The 18,858-nt window shown below is 41.6% G+C and overlaps 1 protein-coding gene across 1 annotated transcript in view; it reads right to left on the bottom strand.

Annotated features, from left to right (window-relative positions):
* Nucleotides 1–18,858, bottom strand: part of ARHGAP33 (Rho GTPase activating protein 33) — a gene marked incomplete in the record, with an annotated part of 3,206,105 nt that overhangs the window by 456,598 nt on the left and 2,730,649 nt on the right. The window contains 1 exon segment of the mRNA XM_044080442.1: nt 17,311–17,447. Coding sequence (XP_043936377.1) covers nt 17,311–17,447 — 137 coding nt within the window.

The raw sequence follows: 18,858 nt of genomic DNA, 5'->3' as shown, positions 1-18,858 counted from the left end.
TGTAGTGTGCTCTCTCCCTCATTTTTAGGTTTAAGAAAGAAAATGGGCAGAGGGACTGTTTGGGTTAAAGTATACTTGGATACCATTCAGGCATAAAAGAAGGACTAGCTCTCAAAGGAACCCTGAATCTGGAAAAAAAATGACATAGGATTGACTCACCATAACACCTTGCAACTCAGATAACCTTCTTGTAGAAGTCAGAGCAAACAGAAATGTTAAGAACCTCTAGTCAGCCAGGTAGCTAGCTCAAAAGGAGCAACTGTTAGCTTCTCTAATACAAAAATTAAGATCCCTAAGGAGGGGCTACTGGTTTTCCTGGAGGTTTCTTTTGCAAAAACCCTTTCAAATACATTTTTACAAGAGAGTGCATTGAAAGAGAAGGATCCACGGGCAGTAGTGCTGAAATAGCTGATAAATGAATCTTGATGGAGTATTAAGAAAGGCCATGGGGTAATAATGCATACAATATTGTAAAAATCAGAGCACAACTATCCCTGAATGGGTGCTGGCAACGTTGTTGGCACCAACTAGAAAACCTTTTCCATTTACTAGCATATGATTTTCTAGTAACAGACTTTCATGCCTCCATTAGTACCCGCTACACATCCGCACTAAGCAGGTGCCTAAAGGGAATTAAGACCCTAACATCCAGACAGACTGAAGTTGATCAGGGTCGGAGTGTATCACACACCTTGAGCTGTGCTGACTAAAAAGCTTGTGTGTGATTAAATCCAATCCGTGAAGAAGGTTGTGGTAATTGTCCCTGTCCATTTCCAAAAGAAAAGTGAGAATCACTGTTGCTTGGGCCAGAAGGGAGTCACCAAAATAATGTTAGGGGATTCATTTGAATCTTTAGAAGTACCCTGGATATTAGTGGAAAGTATACAATAAAATTCAGTTCAAGGAAAAGACAGACATATGTCTTCCAGCCTTCTTTCATGGAGTACTGGAGCAGAATCTTGCCAGCTGATTGTTCAGAGAGGAGGCGTATAGGTCTACTTGTGGAAAACAGACAGCTCAAATCATGGAAGGCCCCCTGATCTATTTTACATTTGTCAGGGTCTGCTCTTGTCCTGCTCAGCTTGTCTGTCAGATTCCAGGTGCCTCCCCCTGCATGTCCACTTCCAAGGAGGCTCTTCAGTGGGAGGTTCCAGACAGGGCTCAGAAGTGCCAGCAGTGTCCTGAATGAGGACAGTCTCAAGGCTTGATCTGGCCGGCTGTCCTGATGGGGCAGGATGAAAATACCCAGCTTCCACAGAAGACAGCTGAGTGTAGGGTGAACCTGAGAGGGGTAATTTTGTCTTTTCCAATGAAATGGAGAAAGCTCTCTATAATATCTTGAAAGCTGATGTCAAGGGGGTCCTCATCCTTAAACCCACCTGATCTGAAGAAGCATGTGTGGGACAAATCCTGATCCCACCGGTTCTGTCCTTAAGACAGACATTGATGCAGAGATGTCCAGCACAGAGGTTCTGAGAAAAAAGGACAGCTCCAAAACCATCAGAGTCAATCCCAGTCCACTGGACCAATGCCAAAGCTATAACCCTGAGATCCTTCTGGAGCCTACAAGGTCAGACGAGTCTCGGTCAGAGAAAGTGTTGGAGTTGAAGACGGACATGTCTTTGTATTAGACACAGACATGCTCGGGTCCAAAAGTTCCAAAACTACAGGATGGAGTGGAGTAGGAAATAAAGCCTGGGGCTGAGAAGTAAATGCGTCTGGTGGGAGAATGAGTCAGTTACATAACCAACTGAATCTGGGATCTGAGAAATTTCCTCATCATCCTGTTTACATCCCCATTCTGATAAGCTCCTGGATGACTTGAGGGAAGATTAGGCAGAAGATGGACAGGAAGCTCTTCAAAGCATGTCTTGCAGGAAAGGTGAATGAAGACTAGAAGACACTGGTTCAGGAGAAAACCTTGGAGAATTAGATTTGGACCTGATCGGATCAGAATGGGAAGACTGATCCGAAGATTTTGATTTAGTTTTCACTGGAGTTGAGCTCTTCAACACAGTCAGAGCCGACAACTTAGATATCTTCTCTGGCAGAGCTGAGCCTAAAGAAGTTGAGGGAAGAGAGGAGTCAGAGGAACACTTCTCTGATTCTTTAGCTCTCTCAGCTGTATTCATAGAGGAAGAGAGTGTTCCAGAGTTTGAAGAAGCAGAAAATGGAAGTAGACCTTTTAATATAAGCCTATTCTTTCTTTCATTATTGAAACTAGCCCCAAATGTTACAAGAAACTTCAAGATGTCCTGGACCTAAGCAGTACACACAATGAATGGCTATCTGAATTTGGGATCTTATTCCCACAAGAGAAGCACGTTTTGAAACCAGTAGGTTTCTCAGACATCTTAACACTAGTCAAAACTACAATACAAATAACAAGTACTGATATCTAAAAAGGAAGAAGGTGGCGAGAAGATCTTGAAAAAAATACCAACAATGGTAATTAAGGAATATCACAAGGGTAACTAGAAAAACAGCAAGGAGAAATACCAGAAATGGTAATAAAGATGTACCTCATGGTAATCAAGAAGAGCAAGAGCTTAAGACCCAAGCATTAACACTAAAACTCTTAGAAAATTTCAGTATATATATATATATATATATATATATATATATATATATATATATATATATATATATTTATCACATACATACATACATATATATATATAATATATATGTGTCTGTGGGTGTGCGCGCATGCATATGTAGGTTTACTATCAAAATCAAGAACCACAGTTCATGTATTCACTTAGAGGAAAATAAATGTCAGAAATAAAGTTATTTTATCAAAATGACGACAGAGGTAATACCAATAATTCACAATTTGATATTATTGGCATTACCAGGTTACTTCTGGTGATGTTTTACTTGCGTTTTGCAAGGGGGCAAGCCACCCTGCACCCCCCACACCCCCTACATATTATATATACAAACTCAGAGATCGCACTACAATGAGGAAAAGGGTAAATTTCCCGATCCCCACTGTAGTATGCTCTCCAATCAAAACGTCAAACCTCATATGAGCGAATGCAGCATTCTCTAAGCTGGATTCAAACATTTTCAGACCGGCGTTACAGAAACTGGGAACCATGCATTCCACCATCCCATTTCACCTACTGACGTTCAACATTTTGATAGTAAACATATGTATGTGTACGCTCACACACACATTTTATATATATATATATATATATATATATATATATATATATATATATGGATCTACTTCATTTGGTCGACAACTCATATGACTGACACTCATTTGGTCGACAGCTCATTTGGTCGACAAACATTCTAGGTGGGGGGCTGTGCCCCCCACACCTCCCCAACTATATATAACAACACCACAGTCGCACAACAGTGGGGAGGGGGGCAAATCCCAGATTTTTGCCTTGAATACTTTTTGTCAGCCAAATGAGCTGTCGACCAAATGAGTTTCGATCATATGAGCTGTCGACCAAATCAGGTAGACCCATATATAAAGGAAAGGCTAGAATGCAGAAAACTAGCGAAAAATAGAGGAATACTGTGGAAACACCTCAATAAAATCTATCAAATCACTCGTGCTAACAGTGACCACATCTTATCAATGAAGTGGCAAATGAGATCTGAGGTAACTCAGGAGTAGTTACGGGATTATAAGTATGGGGATCAGCTCGAGCTACACAGCCTAAAGTCTGTGAATTGGTCAAGGATGGATCCAAGACCCCAACATTTGAGGAACGGATGAAAAAGACAACATCAGATCTCAGTGTTCTCCCCTGAAAACACTGGCACATTCTGGAAATAGTCTCACAGAAAGAGAACCTCCCACAGGGAGAATCAGAAACTGAGCTCTTCTCGGTCTGAATCAGAAATCTAAGGAGAAAACCCTGCATCTGCCCACCTCCCCTTCATATTCCAGTCCAGATTCGGAATCTTGAATCTCTTTAGGAAAATAGGTATCCCTCTCTTTCTTTTACCAGAAACTACGTTATCAGAAGTATCAATAGCCAAAATTAAACCCTGAGACAGACCCAATAAACTACTCTTGTCCAAAGAAATTTGAGGAGGAGATACATGTTTAGTTTTCTGTTTCTTTTTGTCAGGAATAATGGGGGTCAACAGAGTTGTTATTAATGACAGCAATAGCTTCACCAGGGATGATTGCAACACACTGACAAAACAGGGAGGCCTTTCCTGTTCACTCTTACAGGACTGATAACAGTGGCTTGCCCACTGACAGGACCCCAAAAGCTGCAAAGAAGCTACTCCAGAGGGATTCAGGTTATGACTAGTCTGAGGTACAACAAATGATGGCAGCAGAGTCACCCAGCTGTGGCTGAGGCAAACTGCTTGCCAAATGTGGTGGCAAAGGCTGTGCTTAAATTTTTATTTTTGGGGCTGGAAAAAGACAGACTACAGGACTGACAGTTTCTTTAATGGTCATGCCAAAAATGCTGCCCCTTTCCTGGGGAAACGCAAGCAGCAAAAGCCGGTAAAAATTCCTACGTTTAAAATAACATTCCTGAACACAAAAAAGTTGCTAAAGAAAAAATTTAATGTGGAATGTTTTTTCCCCAAAGGGAACTTACCTGTCCAGCAAAGGAACAGCACAAGTTGAGATCATCAAAAGCATCAGAAAAAAAATACTCTTCAGCAGCAGGAAAGCTATGAAGGGCTTGACGCCCAAAACTGTCTTTTTGTCAGCTCATCTTGAGCTGAATGGTGGTTTGGGTGCGTGGAAGGTACCCTGAAGCATTGGAACCTGGCTGCCTGTTATATACCTGACAGGATATAACCCACACAGCAAAGGCTACTGCAGTAGTGATCAGTATGATGAACAAATAATATTACACTGTTCTTTAGTAACTCAAGATATAGTGACAGTGAAAGTTATAACATTAAGATCCCAAGTACTATAAATAATATAAAGAAAAACAGAAATAAACTACAGTTCTTAATTCTTCATGAAACCAAAACCTGTTTATGTATGTTAACTAGCTGGCTATTGCTAAAGGCATACAAGCTTTGGGGAAAGAGAATATTTCAAAATGAAAGAGACTTGGGGGTTCTGTGCATATACACCAGTATGAGAGAAGTTTGTTGACTTCATCATTAATCATTTACTATGAAGAACATATTCCTCCTCCACCCTAGATATAAAATATTTGGGTAGTGGGACGCTCAAAAAAATAAGTCATCAAAAAACCTTATTAACTACATGCAAATTGTAATCAAGCAATAAAATCAAAATTGATACATACAGTGTCAACAGAAGGAAAGAATACTAGTGGATGTGTTGGATGGCACATGAGTAGCAAAGCTAGATTACCAAGAAACTCAGTACAGTTGTCTCTCCACTTACCATAATTGTAGATGTTCAAGTAGATCAATGTTGCAGTACTAATTCTTCGATTTTCCTGCCATGCAGAAGCCCCTATTCAGACTAAATACAATCTCTGGACGTCAAGGTATAAAAAGCGAGTCATATGACACCATCTTCAGGTTTTTTTTGGCTAGATTGAGGAGTATGATGGTCCTGAGGTGGAGCACAACCTTCCTAACTTTGACACAGGAAAGGAAATGAAGGGGGGCGGGGATAATGAATAGGATGAGAGGTCCTGCCCCAACCCAAGGTATAGAGAGGGGGTGAGAGACAAAACGGAGGTAGGGGAAAAGGGTACTGTAACACTGACCTACTTAAACATCTATAATTATGTTAAGTGGCGGAAACACAAATGAAGGTAGGGGGAAAAGGGTACTGTAACACTGACCTACTTAAACATCTACAACTATGGTAAGTGGTGGAAAGACAATTGTACTATGTTCATCATAGTCCATGATGCAGTACTAATTTTTAGGAAGACTCCCAGAGCTTCTATGTATGTGGATGATCAGGAATGTCACTTGGGGACAGCAGGCTCTGCAGGATGGCAGACATGCACCTGGATGTTACCCTCGAGATGGACCCAAAGTGGTAATGCTTAGTGAAGGTGTGAACAGAGGACCATAAGTCAGCCTCTGGAAATGGCCTGCATGGGCACCCCTTTTAAAAATGCAGTAGTGGTGGCTTTATAATTGGTAGAATGAGCTCTAGCCTTACCACAAAGCTATTTACCATGTTGAAAGTAACAGAAGGAGATGCAGTTTGCAATCAATCCTGAAATTGTTTAGCAAGTAGTTTACCATCTGCACAGGCTACCCAAAACTGGTCTAATGTGTTTGGGAAGTTGGTCATTTTGAGGTAAAATCTTAATTGCCTGTGTACACTCACACAGTATAATATTTCTCTCCCCCTTGTTTGGAGGGTTTGGAAAGAACACAGGGAGGTGAATGGCTTGGTTTAAAGAAATTTCTTAGACCACCTTCGACATAAAGGAGGGATTTGTTTTCAGGGTGACTCCATCAGTGTGGAAAACTAGGAATGGCTCTTTGCACATAAGGGCCTGAAATTCAGAAACACTTCTGGCTGAAGTGAGTACCAAAAGCAGGGTTGTTTTCTATGTGAATGGTTTTACCGGGGCTGAGGCTGCCAGACCAAAGGGTGGTAGAGTAAGTTTTTCTAGCACAAAATTCAGGTTGCAGGGGGACAGGTTCCCTTCTGGGTGATCTGAGGTGTATTATCCCCTTCAGAAATTGTTTCATGTGAGGATCGGAATAAATAGGTGGGGGGATATGGAGGCAGGCTGAGATGGCAAAAGCATGAACCTTGATGTCTGAATAAGAAAGACCCCTTTGAAGTAAGAGAGCCATTCAAGGATCTGCTTTAGATTTGCTTGGGAAGGAAAATACCATGGATTGGCACCAGATAGAAAACCTCTTCCATTTTGGTAAAGATGACTTTCTAATATTTGTTTTTCTAGCCTCTTTCAGAATGGATAAAACATCTTGGGAGTAAGACAGAGTGGATGGATTTGAGCTCCAATCTTCCATGCTGCTAATTTGAGAGTCCTCAGATGCATAACAGCGCCCTTTGTTCTGGGTCAGAAGGTCCATGACAGGTGGTAGTGTTTAGAGACCCCCCCCCCCCCAAAACTGAGATGCAGGTGAAGGGAGAACTGATGTTACCTGGGCCAGAAGGGAGTAATTAGAATCATTCAAGTCTGTCTGAATCCAGCTTTACAAGTACCCCAGGGGATGAAGGGTTTCAGTGGAAAGATAAATAGGAAAAGGAGTGCCCACTTGAAGAAGGTGTCCATGACCCTGTCTTCTGGGCTACCAAGTAGAATTTGCTTAGCTGCCTGCTTTCTGCTGAGGCAAAAATATCTTTATCTGGTACTCCCCAGTGGTGTGAGATATCTAGAAAAATTTCCTTTTTTAACTTCTGCTCATTAAGGTCTAGGAGAGTTTAGCTCATGCAGTCCGCCAGCAGGCTATCCTGACCAGGGATGCAAGATGCTATAGGTGTTGCACTGAGTTACTGGGCAACCAGTTAGAGATCTATAGTCAGTCTGTACAGGGAGAATTAATGCATTCCTCCCTGCTTTTTTATGTACCAGATGACTGTTGTATTGTCAGTTTATATTTGAATAGCTCCTGGAGACCGTCTGTCTTTCATAGCCATGATGATCACCATCATTTTCTTCATTTTGATTTCTAGCTTTGCTTGCTGACTGTCCCAAATCCCCTAGAATCTAAAGTGTCCTAGATGGGGTCCCTTGCCCTGTTGGAACGGTCTGTTGTCAGATTTTGTGCCAGCTCTGCAAGAGGAAGTGTGCCTGGGGGGGTTGTTGTGAATACCATCCTCCCACCATAGGATATCCTTATTTCGGGAGCAAAAAGAGTATGGTTTCTAGGGGCTGTAGATGCTAAGCTCAAGTGCTTTTTAGTAACCACCATAAATTCTTCATATGTAGCTTTGCCAAGGGAATCATAATGCAAGAAGTCATGTAGCCCATGGCCCTTAGAAATTCTCTTGCAGTTCTGGTGCTGGGGTGGAGATGTGACTTCTGGAAGTTAAGGGTTAGACCCACCTTCTTTAAGCAATCCATGGTGATTTGTGTAGCTGTCTGAAGTTCTAGGAGAGGCACTGCCTGAATCAGTCAGTCATCCGGGTAAGGATAGATATGGACTCCTTGTGTCCTGCAAAAGACAATGACTGGTGCCAGAGAGTTCGTGAAAACTCTGCGAGCAACATTTAAGCGAAATAATAATGCAACCCCACTGCCCGAAAACTAAGTATTTCCTGTGTTTTTGACTACAGGAACATGCAGGTAGGCATCTTTCAGATCTAAAGTCACCATCTATGCCTCTGGGAAAATAAAGGGCAGTAACCTTTGAAGGGTTAGCATCCAGAATTTTAGAACCAGTAGAAACTTGTTTAGCCTTGATAGATTTAGAATATCCCTCCAGGTACCTTCTTTCCTGGTGACAAGAAAAAGGCAGGAGTACATTCCTTTGCCTTCTTTTGTGGTCAGTATTTGAATGCATCTTTGCAGTAGTAGTTCTTTTAGAATGGGTGGCAGAATTTTTTCTTGCATTTCTGAGGAAAAGGACATACCCAGAGATGGAGTTTTTCCCAACATCTGATAGCATAGCCCTTATAATCTTTTAACATTCATTTGTCTTGATTTATGTCCTCCCAATGACGGTAGGAAGAGGAGGAGGCTGGCCTTTCTGGTAGGCAGAGTGGGCTGCCTTGGGTTGGGGTGGGATTTGACAGAAGAAGGTTCTGGTAACAGTTACAGCTGCTCCCTGTGTGAGCTGGTGTCATTAAATCCCCTAGCACTGGAATGCTGCTTAATTTGTACTTTCTATGTAGTCTGGACCTTTTCCTCAATCTATTTTCTTCATGTTTAGGTGGAAAGGGCCAAGACTTAGATGGGTAATGCCTACTTTACCTGGGAGTGGGAGAAATGCAAAATCCTTTAATAGATTTCATCTGTTTTCCTTTCATATCCAGTTTGTGAAACACCTCTTCAGCAGGAGTTCCAAAAAAGAACTGTCCTAAGGGGGCATAAAGTTGTTCAGTTTTTTGAAAGAGCCAGAGTCCTCATCCAGTAGCGTCTCCAAGTGACTGACCTTCTGTTAACCTCCCTGCATGATGTATCTAAAGCATCATGGCCATGTTTGAGCAAGTATCTGGATACCTTGAAGGCGACACTGCACAAGTCTTGGATGTCCCTTTGAAGACTCTTATCTTGGATCCCCTCTGCCTTGATTTTGATTTGTCCTTGCAATTAAACACAATATTTGAGCATGTGGAATGAGTACAAATTTCCTTACATCTGTCCAGCAGTGTGCTTTTCGTATCATTTGATAAGGAAATCCATAGTCACCATTGCTGAATCCACCACTAGGTTTTTAGAAAGGTGCTTGTGAAACTCCTGCACCTGTAGAAGTGGTCAGGCTTCCTGCGAACAGCGGGAATCAGTATGCAATATGTCTTTGAACACATCATCTAAGAGTACATGTACTGCAGGGACCACCAAAGGACCCAAGTGTGGGAAGGGTCAGAAGCTTGCTGCAATGAGTTTGAGCTTTAGAGAATTCTGGAGACTCCCAGGTGAAGGCTTCCTTTGTCTTACGAAGTCTGTCACCAATAGATAAATTTTCAAGAAGCACAGCTAAGGATAGGGTGTCATCTGAATCAGTGTCTTCATAAGTCTGAAGGGGAAAGTGCTCTGTATAGGTTAGTTCCTCCTCATCCTCTGATTTAGAGGAATCAGAATCTCTGTGAGGGAAGTGTCCCTTTTGCTTTTCCCAGGGTACATCATTAGCACAGAATCTTTTCACAGGGAAGGTTGTCTAGTTCACATGAAATCTATGAAGTCCTGGGCCAGCTGAATAAGATAGTGTGAAGAGACCTGGACTGATGAAGCAAGGGGCTGAGATAGCAAAGGCTGGGGCAAACCTGAAGACCTCTTGGGTTTGGGTGCCTAGATTTTTGAGATGTGAAAGTCTCTTGTTGGCAGATGGCTGCAATCTCAATACGGTTCCCGGGGACAACCCCCTTATAATAACCAAAGGGATACCACCCTCATACTAGGTCACCAGTACTTCGAAGTCAGAAGCCATGGCCTGCTATGCACCCAGCTGATGCTCAGTCTGATGTCAGACTGTCAGGTGTGGGCTTGAACTGTGGCAACCTCCAGAAGGGTAATGCCAGAGGACTCCAGCATAGTAAGTGTTGAACCAGGAGGGAGGCTGAAAAGGCACCTCATCTGCTTTGACATCATCATACCGTAGAAGATTCCATATATAGTGGAAAGCATTCAGTCCTAAGTCTAATTGTTTTGGAACTGAACCTAGCACAGAACTTGCAAACAGAAATGTCATACTGTGGGCCTAAGCAAATAGACAATGCAAATGGAAATTGTCATGGGGAATCTGCTTTTGGCAAGAAAGGCAATTATTAACTGTATCATACAAGAACAGACATCATTCATAAGGAAAACAGAAAAAAAGTCTTCAATGGGGTACTTACCGGAAGCTTCTTAAATCTCTGGTAATTCAAGCTGACCAACAGACTGAAGAATGCTAAGGATGGCGTGGTGGAGTACCTGATTACATGGCAAGAAAAAAACAGAAAATGGTGTTGGCTGACACCTTTTTTATACCCCAACATCCAGATGTCAGTCTGCAGTGGACATCCTCCAGCTAGGGGAGGTTGAAAGACTCTGGTATTCAAACCATCCAGGGCTTATGCATGGCAGAAAGACCCAAAACTTAGTATCGCAACACTGACTATGACAAAAAAAAAACATCTAGTATGTATATATAAACTACGATCTGTAACAGCATTGACTACTCAGACTTCATATGGTCAAGACCATATGATCAACTTTCCGAAAGTCGCATGAGACAAACAATAAAAATCTACACTTTTGCAGAGAGGAAACACTCCCATGTCCCCCACCCCCTGCATATTATATATACCAATTTCAAGATCACACTACATTGGGAAAAAGTGTAAATTCCCTGATCCTCACTGTACCACGATCTCCATACAAAAACTTCGACTTTTTTGAAATTCAATCATATGGTCTCGACCATCAGAAGTTCAACTTTTTGAAAAGTCGATCTTCTGAAGGGGACCCAAGAACTAGTGGCATGTAATTTCTTAGTCTTACAAGGAACGCATCTGCCACTATTTGCAATAACACATTAATGCCATGGAGTAATTTACGACTAACAGCACTAGGTGGTACATGTTTTGGGAGTAAATGGTGTTAATTTTGCCACAGAAAGCAGCACTGGAAAAAGAAAGTGTCAAAACATGTCTAAAAGCCTACAAACTATGGTACTTACAAATAAGTCATCTTACAAAATTGTGGCATACAGCTAAAATACAGGGCATTTCCAACACAGCCTTTCACAAAAAAAATATACAGCAAAATGCACCAGCCTATATGACAGCTCACAAATGACAGAAAAATGAAAATGCATAGGCAGTAAGATGATAAAGTAGTGTGATAAACAAGGAACAATACCAACATGGCACTGAAGAAGTGATATGGATCCAGTGGCATCACTCCAAAAGAGATATTTCCTGTAATGATGTGCCAAAAGAATATGCTTATAAATATAAGAAATAAAACACTTCTGAACTAATGATGAATGGAGATGGGGGGGGGGCAGAATAAATAAATAGTAATAAACTACATGGTGAATCTTTTGTGAAACAGTATAACCTGTGCCAATGTAGATGATATATAGAGAAAATACAAGACCAAACCACTTTGTTTATTGTAACCACCAATAAACCAATAAACACCTAACGATTAATACTCACATAAGCATTCTAAACTAAAGAAGCTTTAGCAAACTGGAAGAATTTGATAATTTCTCAAAAGCTTTATAACAAATCACACTGCGAAAGGGCACCAGATAGATGGAAAAAGCACAAAGTTCAGGAATCAAAGATTGTGATGTAAGTCTACAATGTTTTGAACTTCTCTGAAGGAATCATTCATGTAAAATTCATTTTGAATCTAGCCGTCTTAAAACTGGTCCTCTCAAGGATCTCATGGCACCAGCATATAATACACAGTGCAATCTGATGATAAAATCATTTCTAGAAGACACAGTAATAATCTACTAACAGGGATCATAAATAGTACAGATTTATTTTATTTTAATTTGTTTACTAAGATAGGGTGAGTGGCTTGGAAACCACTTTTCAGTGGCAGCCCATGAAGAAATGTTCCCCAAAAAAAAAAAAAAAAGGTAACAATCACTATATAATACACTATGGATCTATACAATATACCATAGATCAGACATACAATCTTGCAGTATACAACTAAACTTACATACATATAGAAAACACACACATAACAGAACATAAGTTCATAGGTAGGTACTAGGCTATCGGCCCAATGGCCTATGTAAGCCTAGCCAACAAGGTTCCCTGGCTTTCACCATCCAAGAAAGTCATTTTCCTGTGCCCCTGTCGAGCAGAGCCACAAAAGTGATCCCCGGGGTGAATTTCCTATTTCCCATCCACTCATCAAGATTCTTCTTGAAGAGTGCTAATGAGGAACTCTGCTTGACATAGACAGGTAGCTTGTTTCAGAGTATGGGAAGTCTCTGGGACAGGAATCTATCCCTCCAGCATGTTCTATTTATTGTAGTGATAAGGTTTAGGTCCCTAGAGCGTGCATCTCGGAGGGATTTCTTTAGGTGTAGCATGTCCAACAGCTCTGGGTTTAACATAGCTTTGTATGTTAGGCAGAGATCACCTCAGAGTAGGCGATATGCTACAGAGTAAAGCTGGAGTTTTTTGAGACGGTCAGCATAGGACATCTGTTTAGAGTCCTGTAATCCTCTTTGTGAGGTACTTCAGTGGCCTTTCCAGCTGTTGCAGATGTCTTGTGAGGTATACTGTCCACCTGAGTCCCAAGATCTCTTATCATACCTTCGGTATTAAGTGGACTGCCACCTATGTAGTAGTTCATGGGTACAGAGTTTTTACCAAAGGGGATGTCGATGCACTTTTTGGCGTTAAGCTTGAGGCCATGGCTCTGACACCAGGCATCTGTCTCAGTGAGGCCCTTCTGTAGGATGTCCATGTCGTTTGGGGACTCGACTATGGCACCTAATTTGCAGTCATCTTCGAACTTCATCAGCCAGAAGGCCTCTGTGTTAGCCTGTACTTCAGAGAAGTAGATACCAAACAGGAGAGGTCCCAGGACTGAACCCTGTGCTACTCAACTTTTCACTGGTTTGAAGTCAGATGTGGAGTCTGCAACTTTTACAGTGTGGGTTCTGTCAGTGAGCCAGTTGGCAACCCATCTTGTGACGTATGGATTTATACCCAGTTTAGTAAGTATCTATAATTCCAGAATGGGGGGATGGTATCGAAAGCCTTGGTGAGGTCAAGATAGGCTGTGTGAACTGCCTTACCCTCGTCTACGGCTTTGGTGACTATTTCAAAGTCGATCAGGTTCAGGAGGCATGATCTGCCTTTCACAAACCCGAACTGGGTAGGGTCCAGAGTTTGGAGGATAAAATGTCTTTGTTTACGAGTTCCATGATGACACGTTCTATGGCCTTGCAGACCAGGCTTGTCAGGATAATAGGGTGACAGTTCCCGGGGCCCATCGTGGCTCCCCCCTTTGTGGAGTGGTTTAACTGTTGCTGTGTGCCAATTCAGTGGGTACAAAGCCTGACGTGAGGCTATGACTGGACATGGTGCTTATGTGGGGAGCCAGTACGTTCTGAAGTTCGTGTAGAATGCAGCCTGTGATGTTGTCCGGTCCCATGGATGCTGTGTTCTTGGCTTTGGAGGGTGCAGTTTTTATCTGCGCAGTTGTGATTGCAGGGGCACTGCATTCTTCCGGTATAGATATGGTCCCTTTAGGGGGTGAGGGGGGGGGGGTAAAGTCAGCAATGAACCTATCAGCCAGGATGTTGGTGATATGAGTTGATTTTGTAATTTTCATGCCATTGTTCTGCAACTCAAAACAGATCTGGGTGTTACCATTGAGATTCTTGACATAGCTATAAAATGCTTTGTGCTTGACCTTAGAATCAGTGGCAATTTTGTTTTCGTAGCTAGCTTTGGAGGATTTTATGAGGGATCTCAGCTTCTTACTGAGGCTGACCAGGGAGCTCCTCCACCCATGGGATTTTACTCTCTTTTGCAGCAGTTTCTTCCTTCTATTACAGAGTTTGTTTATAGCAGGGAACCACCAGATTGGCTTCCATTTTCTGGAGGATAGAGTCTTGGTTCTGTTAGGGATAGCACGAGCCATGCACTCGTGTAAGTGCTTATAGAATGCATTTGTGTAGGATTCAGCAGTCATAATTGTACTGTTCATGTGCGGGTGTCGTGAAGTTCGCCACTTCTGTCTTAAGAAGCATGAAGTTGGCTCTAAAAAATTTTTTTACACTTGTTTCCTTAATGGGGGGTGGGGGCAGGATGTAGATATCTATGGTGATTAGCTTATGGTCAGATCTGACCAATGAGGAGCTGACTTCAGGTGTGGAACACCGGTCACTCACGTTGGTAATGACTAAGTCTAGGATATTGTTTCCCCTGGTGGGGGTGTGGATAAGCTGATCCAGGGCATTGGAGTTAATGAATTCTAGAAAGCGTTGAGTGAAGGAGTTGGTAGATGAGTAGTTTTCCCAGTTAATGGTGGGGTAGTTGAAATTGCCCATTATTAGGGTGTTTGGTTGAACCCTAATATTTTCCAGTATAACAAGGAAAGAGGAGTGGGAATCCTGGGGCATGGTGGGGGATCTGTAGCAAGCTACAATTTGGGTTGTAGTTTTGCCCAGAGTTAGTTGCACTTGGATAATTTCAAATGCATTATGTTGGACAACTAGCCTGGAGGTGTGGATATCCTTAATGGATATGGACACACCTCCACCTTTGGTGTTCCGGTCCAGATTAGATGGCCGAATGGTATGGTATGAGTTATAGCCTGGTAATTCAGGGGAGCTCTCTGGAGCCTTGAACCAGGTTTCAGTCACTGCACAGACATCGATGTTCTCCATTTTAAGGAGTGCCTCGAGTGAGTGCATTATGAGATTTAGACTTCTAGCGCTGAGTAGCATTACCCTTAGTTTTTGCTTGCCTGTACCTGTTACGATGGTGGGTTTGTCATTTGAACCTTGCCTAAAAATGGCACTACAGGGGCAGCAACAGCCTTAGCCAGTATTCCCGGAATCCCAGGGGCGACAGGTGCAGGCCATCTCTGGAAAGCATTGTGGCCTGTTGACCATGTCGTCCCAAGCAGACAGATACTGGATCCCATAGAATGACACCAGAAGCTTAGCCAATTGTTGGAGTCAAACATTTTGTCCTTGTACTGCGGTATCATTCTGGGTGAAGGTAGGATGGTACTCAGGGCTAGGGTCATACCTGCCTGGACTACAAGATCGGAGAGTTCTTCCATGTCACTTTTCATGTAGTCCAGGGAGGTACGTCTCAGGTCATTCACACCAACATGGACAATGACAGAGTCATATTTGTACTTGTTGTGGAGTGACCTGAGCGCGTGGGTTATGTGGCGGATCCTGGAACCCGACAGGCAGCTAACAATAACCTTCTCCTTGTTTAATCTGGTGAGTGGAACATCAGTGTGTCTGACTATAAAGTCACCTACGACTAATGTGTTGGGTAAGTTGTTTTGCCTTATGGGCGTGTGGTTGAGTGGCACATGGAGTCTGTGGGCTATGTGTCAAATGGGTTCTGTTAAGGGGTGGAGGTGGCTTGCATTTCTGCTTTGGAGATCTCTGTTACTTTGGCAGATTATTATTGAGAGCCTCCGCGAATGATTTTGTGTTTCTATGTGTGGGTTTTGGTGGTGAAAGTTTAGTGGGACTATGTGATGAGTGTGATGTGGTGCAATTACTTACCTTCTCCTCTTGACTGACAAGTTCAGTCTTGGTTTGAGAGAGCTTTGCCTCCAGTTTGGCTAGATAAATGCATCTCACACAGGTTGTAGTGTTGGGTGGTAGGAGGAGAGGGCTGTCAGTGTACATGAATCAATTGCTACATTGCCCCAAGATGCCCAGATTCTTCAGGTAGACAGGAGAGAACATCGGGAGCTGTCCCTTGGACATACCTGGGTAAGAGAACATCGGGAGCCGTCCCTTGGACATGCCTGGGTATCACTATTTTCCTCTAGACAGTGATGGAAGTAAGTACTAGAGTTGTTTTCCTCTAAGCAGCTGAGGAAGATAAGTACAAAAAACTGTTATCCACTAGGTAATGAGGAAGGGTGAGTGCTGTAGTAATTTGTAGCTTTAGTGCTTACAACAGTTCTGAAATGGTGCTGAGCACGAAGAAGCAGATTCAAGTGCTAAAACTAAGAATCTGTCTAGTACTAAGGGAAAAACTGAAGAGCAGACTTTATGGCACCAGGAATAGTTTAAACCTAGCTAAGCGGTGCTGCGCATTGCACAAACTGGTGCAAACCCACACAAACACAGGTTTTTAACAGAGAAAGTTGAAAGGGATAGATATCAGGCCAATAAGGTTAATTTCAGAGACGGAAACCACTCCTCTTGTGACAGATAGGCTGTTTTAATGCTTACCATTATCACTGATAAGCAGAAAGACCTCTCACTACCATAACAAGGTCTGGACCACTCAGAAACACAGACTAAAGTCCTGAAACCAACAGATCTGGGATCCGGACTATTCTACTATAGGAACGGTTGGGAAATGTGCAGTACAGACAGTATTTTTTTTTGGGGGGGGGGGGTTGTTTTTTTACGAAATTAAGCAGCAAAAAGCAATTTAAACAGCAAACATGCTCAGAAAAGGCTGTCACACTTGTGTGAAACCTGCAGTACTAAATGCAGTTTAAATTTTTAACTTTAAGCAGATAAATCAAGTGCACACACAGTAAAACAATTTAACAGTAAAATGCAGCAGAAATGACAGAACCACAGTAAAAACGGCTTTTTAAAGTGCGATAAGCAAATACAGTTAAGAGAAAGCCAAAAAGGTACTTAGAATCAGCAAAAAGTCTTGCCTTCTCATTTCTGGTGCTGTAGTAATCTGCAGGATGCTGAAACAGGATCCGCCGAACTAAAACAAGCACAAACCCGTGCAAACATGAGTTTTTAACTCAGAAAGTTGAAAGGATAGAAATCAGCCCGAAACGGCTAATAAGGTTAATTTCAGAGCTGGAAACCACTCCGCTTGCGACAGATAGGCTGCTTTAATGCTTACCACTCTCACTGATGAGCAGAAAGACCTCCCACTACCACAACAACGTCTGGACCACTTCTATATGTTTGTTCATACAGTAAGGAACACAGTGGAATACTACCTCACAGAAAGTAAATACATTTCTGCTTTCTTTACAACTTTGTTAAAATAGTTTTTGACCAATGAATTATAATAGCCCTTACCTGAATTTCGCTCTGTGATGCTGAAGACATCCCCTACTGTACTCTTTCTACGGGCAACTGATGTGGATTTACCAAGGGCAAAGAAAGCTCTCCAACTTCCCCCTGCAGATTTTCTCACTTTGCTCCCAGTTTTCTTTCTGAGATGAAATAAATCAAACTGCATTACTAGAGTTTTTCTAAGTTCAAAACTAATAAAAATACATGGACAGATCTGTTTTGATCACAATAAATAAATCTTCATCTTGGTGTAAAAAAGTAAGTACATACTATCTGTCCACTCTGCGTTTGCAGGATGGAGTGCTGAACAGCAAGGAATGAAAACCTCTACCTCTTAACAAGTAGTGAATGCTTTATTATAAATTACAACTGAAAACAGGTAACCACAAATGGACATCTGTCCAAAATTAGTACTTTACATAATGGAGATATTCCTGCAGCACCCATTTGGATAGCTGTGCCCCTTATACTAATCACTGCAAAGGCACTATTACAAAGAACCAAAAAACTCTACTCTGCAACAGCATAAAAATAAAACACTTATAAAACAAAAAATTATGCCAAGTCATTGCAAGGAGCTTTGCTTACATAAAAATCATACAATTATTAGTTGCTTTTGTTCATTTTACTACAGAACGTCATCAGAATTAAAACCACTGCACACTGCCTTATTTTATAAATACCCTAACCAATCACATTAACAGACTAATAATTTATTTAATTACATCAGATTTAATTTCAAAGCAGATTTAAAAGTGCAACACCTACGTACCAATAACAACACTGTATTTACTTAATAAAAGGAGTCAAAAATGCCTTACAAACAATATCATATTGTTTAAGAAGTTGCATAAAAAGCTGTATAAAAATAAATATGACAATATACAAAAACACAAGAAGCGCATAAAAATTACTTAAATTATATTCACAACTTCCCTGATCTTTTAACCACAAAATACTATTGATGAAAACCTTATCATTAACACCAGAGTGCTAGGTATTGTTTAATTTAAGTTGTCATAAAAACTCCCTTTTTTCTAAAAATACCCCCCAGTCATCACCTCTAACATCCTGTGGAACCCTTTCCAACAAAAAAATAAATAAATAAATGTTTTTTTTTTAACCTTTACATTCTCTATTATGTTTGTAATGGGCATGTCTAGCATCTTTCTTCTTTATAGCATATACATGCTCAAATTCTTTGCCTCAATGCCCTTTCGGTTTTTCCAACATAGAACACATCACATGTCAGGCATTGTGCCAAATAAAGCACCCCACAGTGTTGCATGTAAAACAATTCACATTCAACACCCTGTGGTAGGAAGCAACTGAGATAGTGGTGCCCTTATAAATAAATCAACATTGCGGACATGCCCCACCCTTGAACATGGTAGCCTTACCATCAAATCTATTACAATTCCTTTTAAATATATTTTTAAAGTCATTCCTCCCTTATATATAAACTTAGGATGGTCCCCAAACTTACTAATGAATCCACAATACCCCAAAACACCATCCCAGTTCTTTCTTATAATGTCCTTTAACATTCAT

Source organism: Protopterus annectens, chromosome 8.part0, assembly GCF_019279795.1.
Source record: "Protopterus annectens isolate FY-2018-M chromosome 8.part0, PAN1.0, whole genome shotgun sequence".
In the NCBI taxonomy this organism is placed as follows: domain Eukaryota; kingdom Metazoa; phylum Chordata; order Ceratodontiformes; family Protopteridae; genus Protopterus; species Protopterus annectens.
The sequence above is the reverse complement of the archived record's forward strand: the minus strand, read 5'-3'. Positions and strand labels throughout refer to the sequence as shown.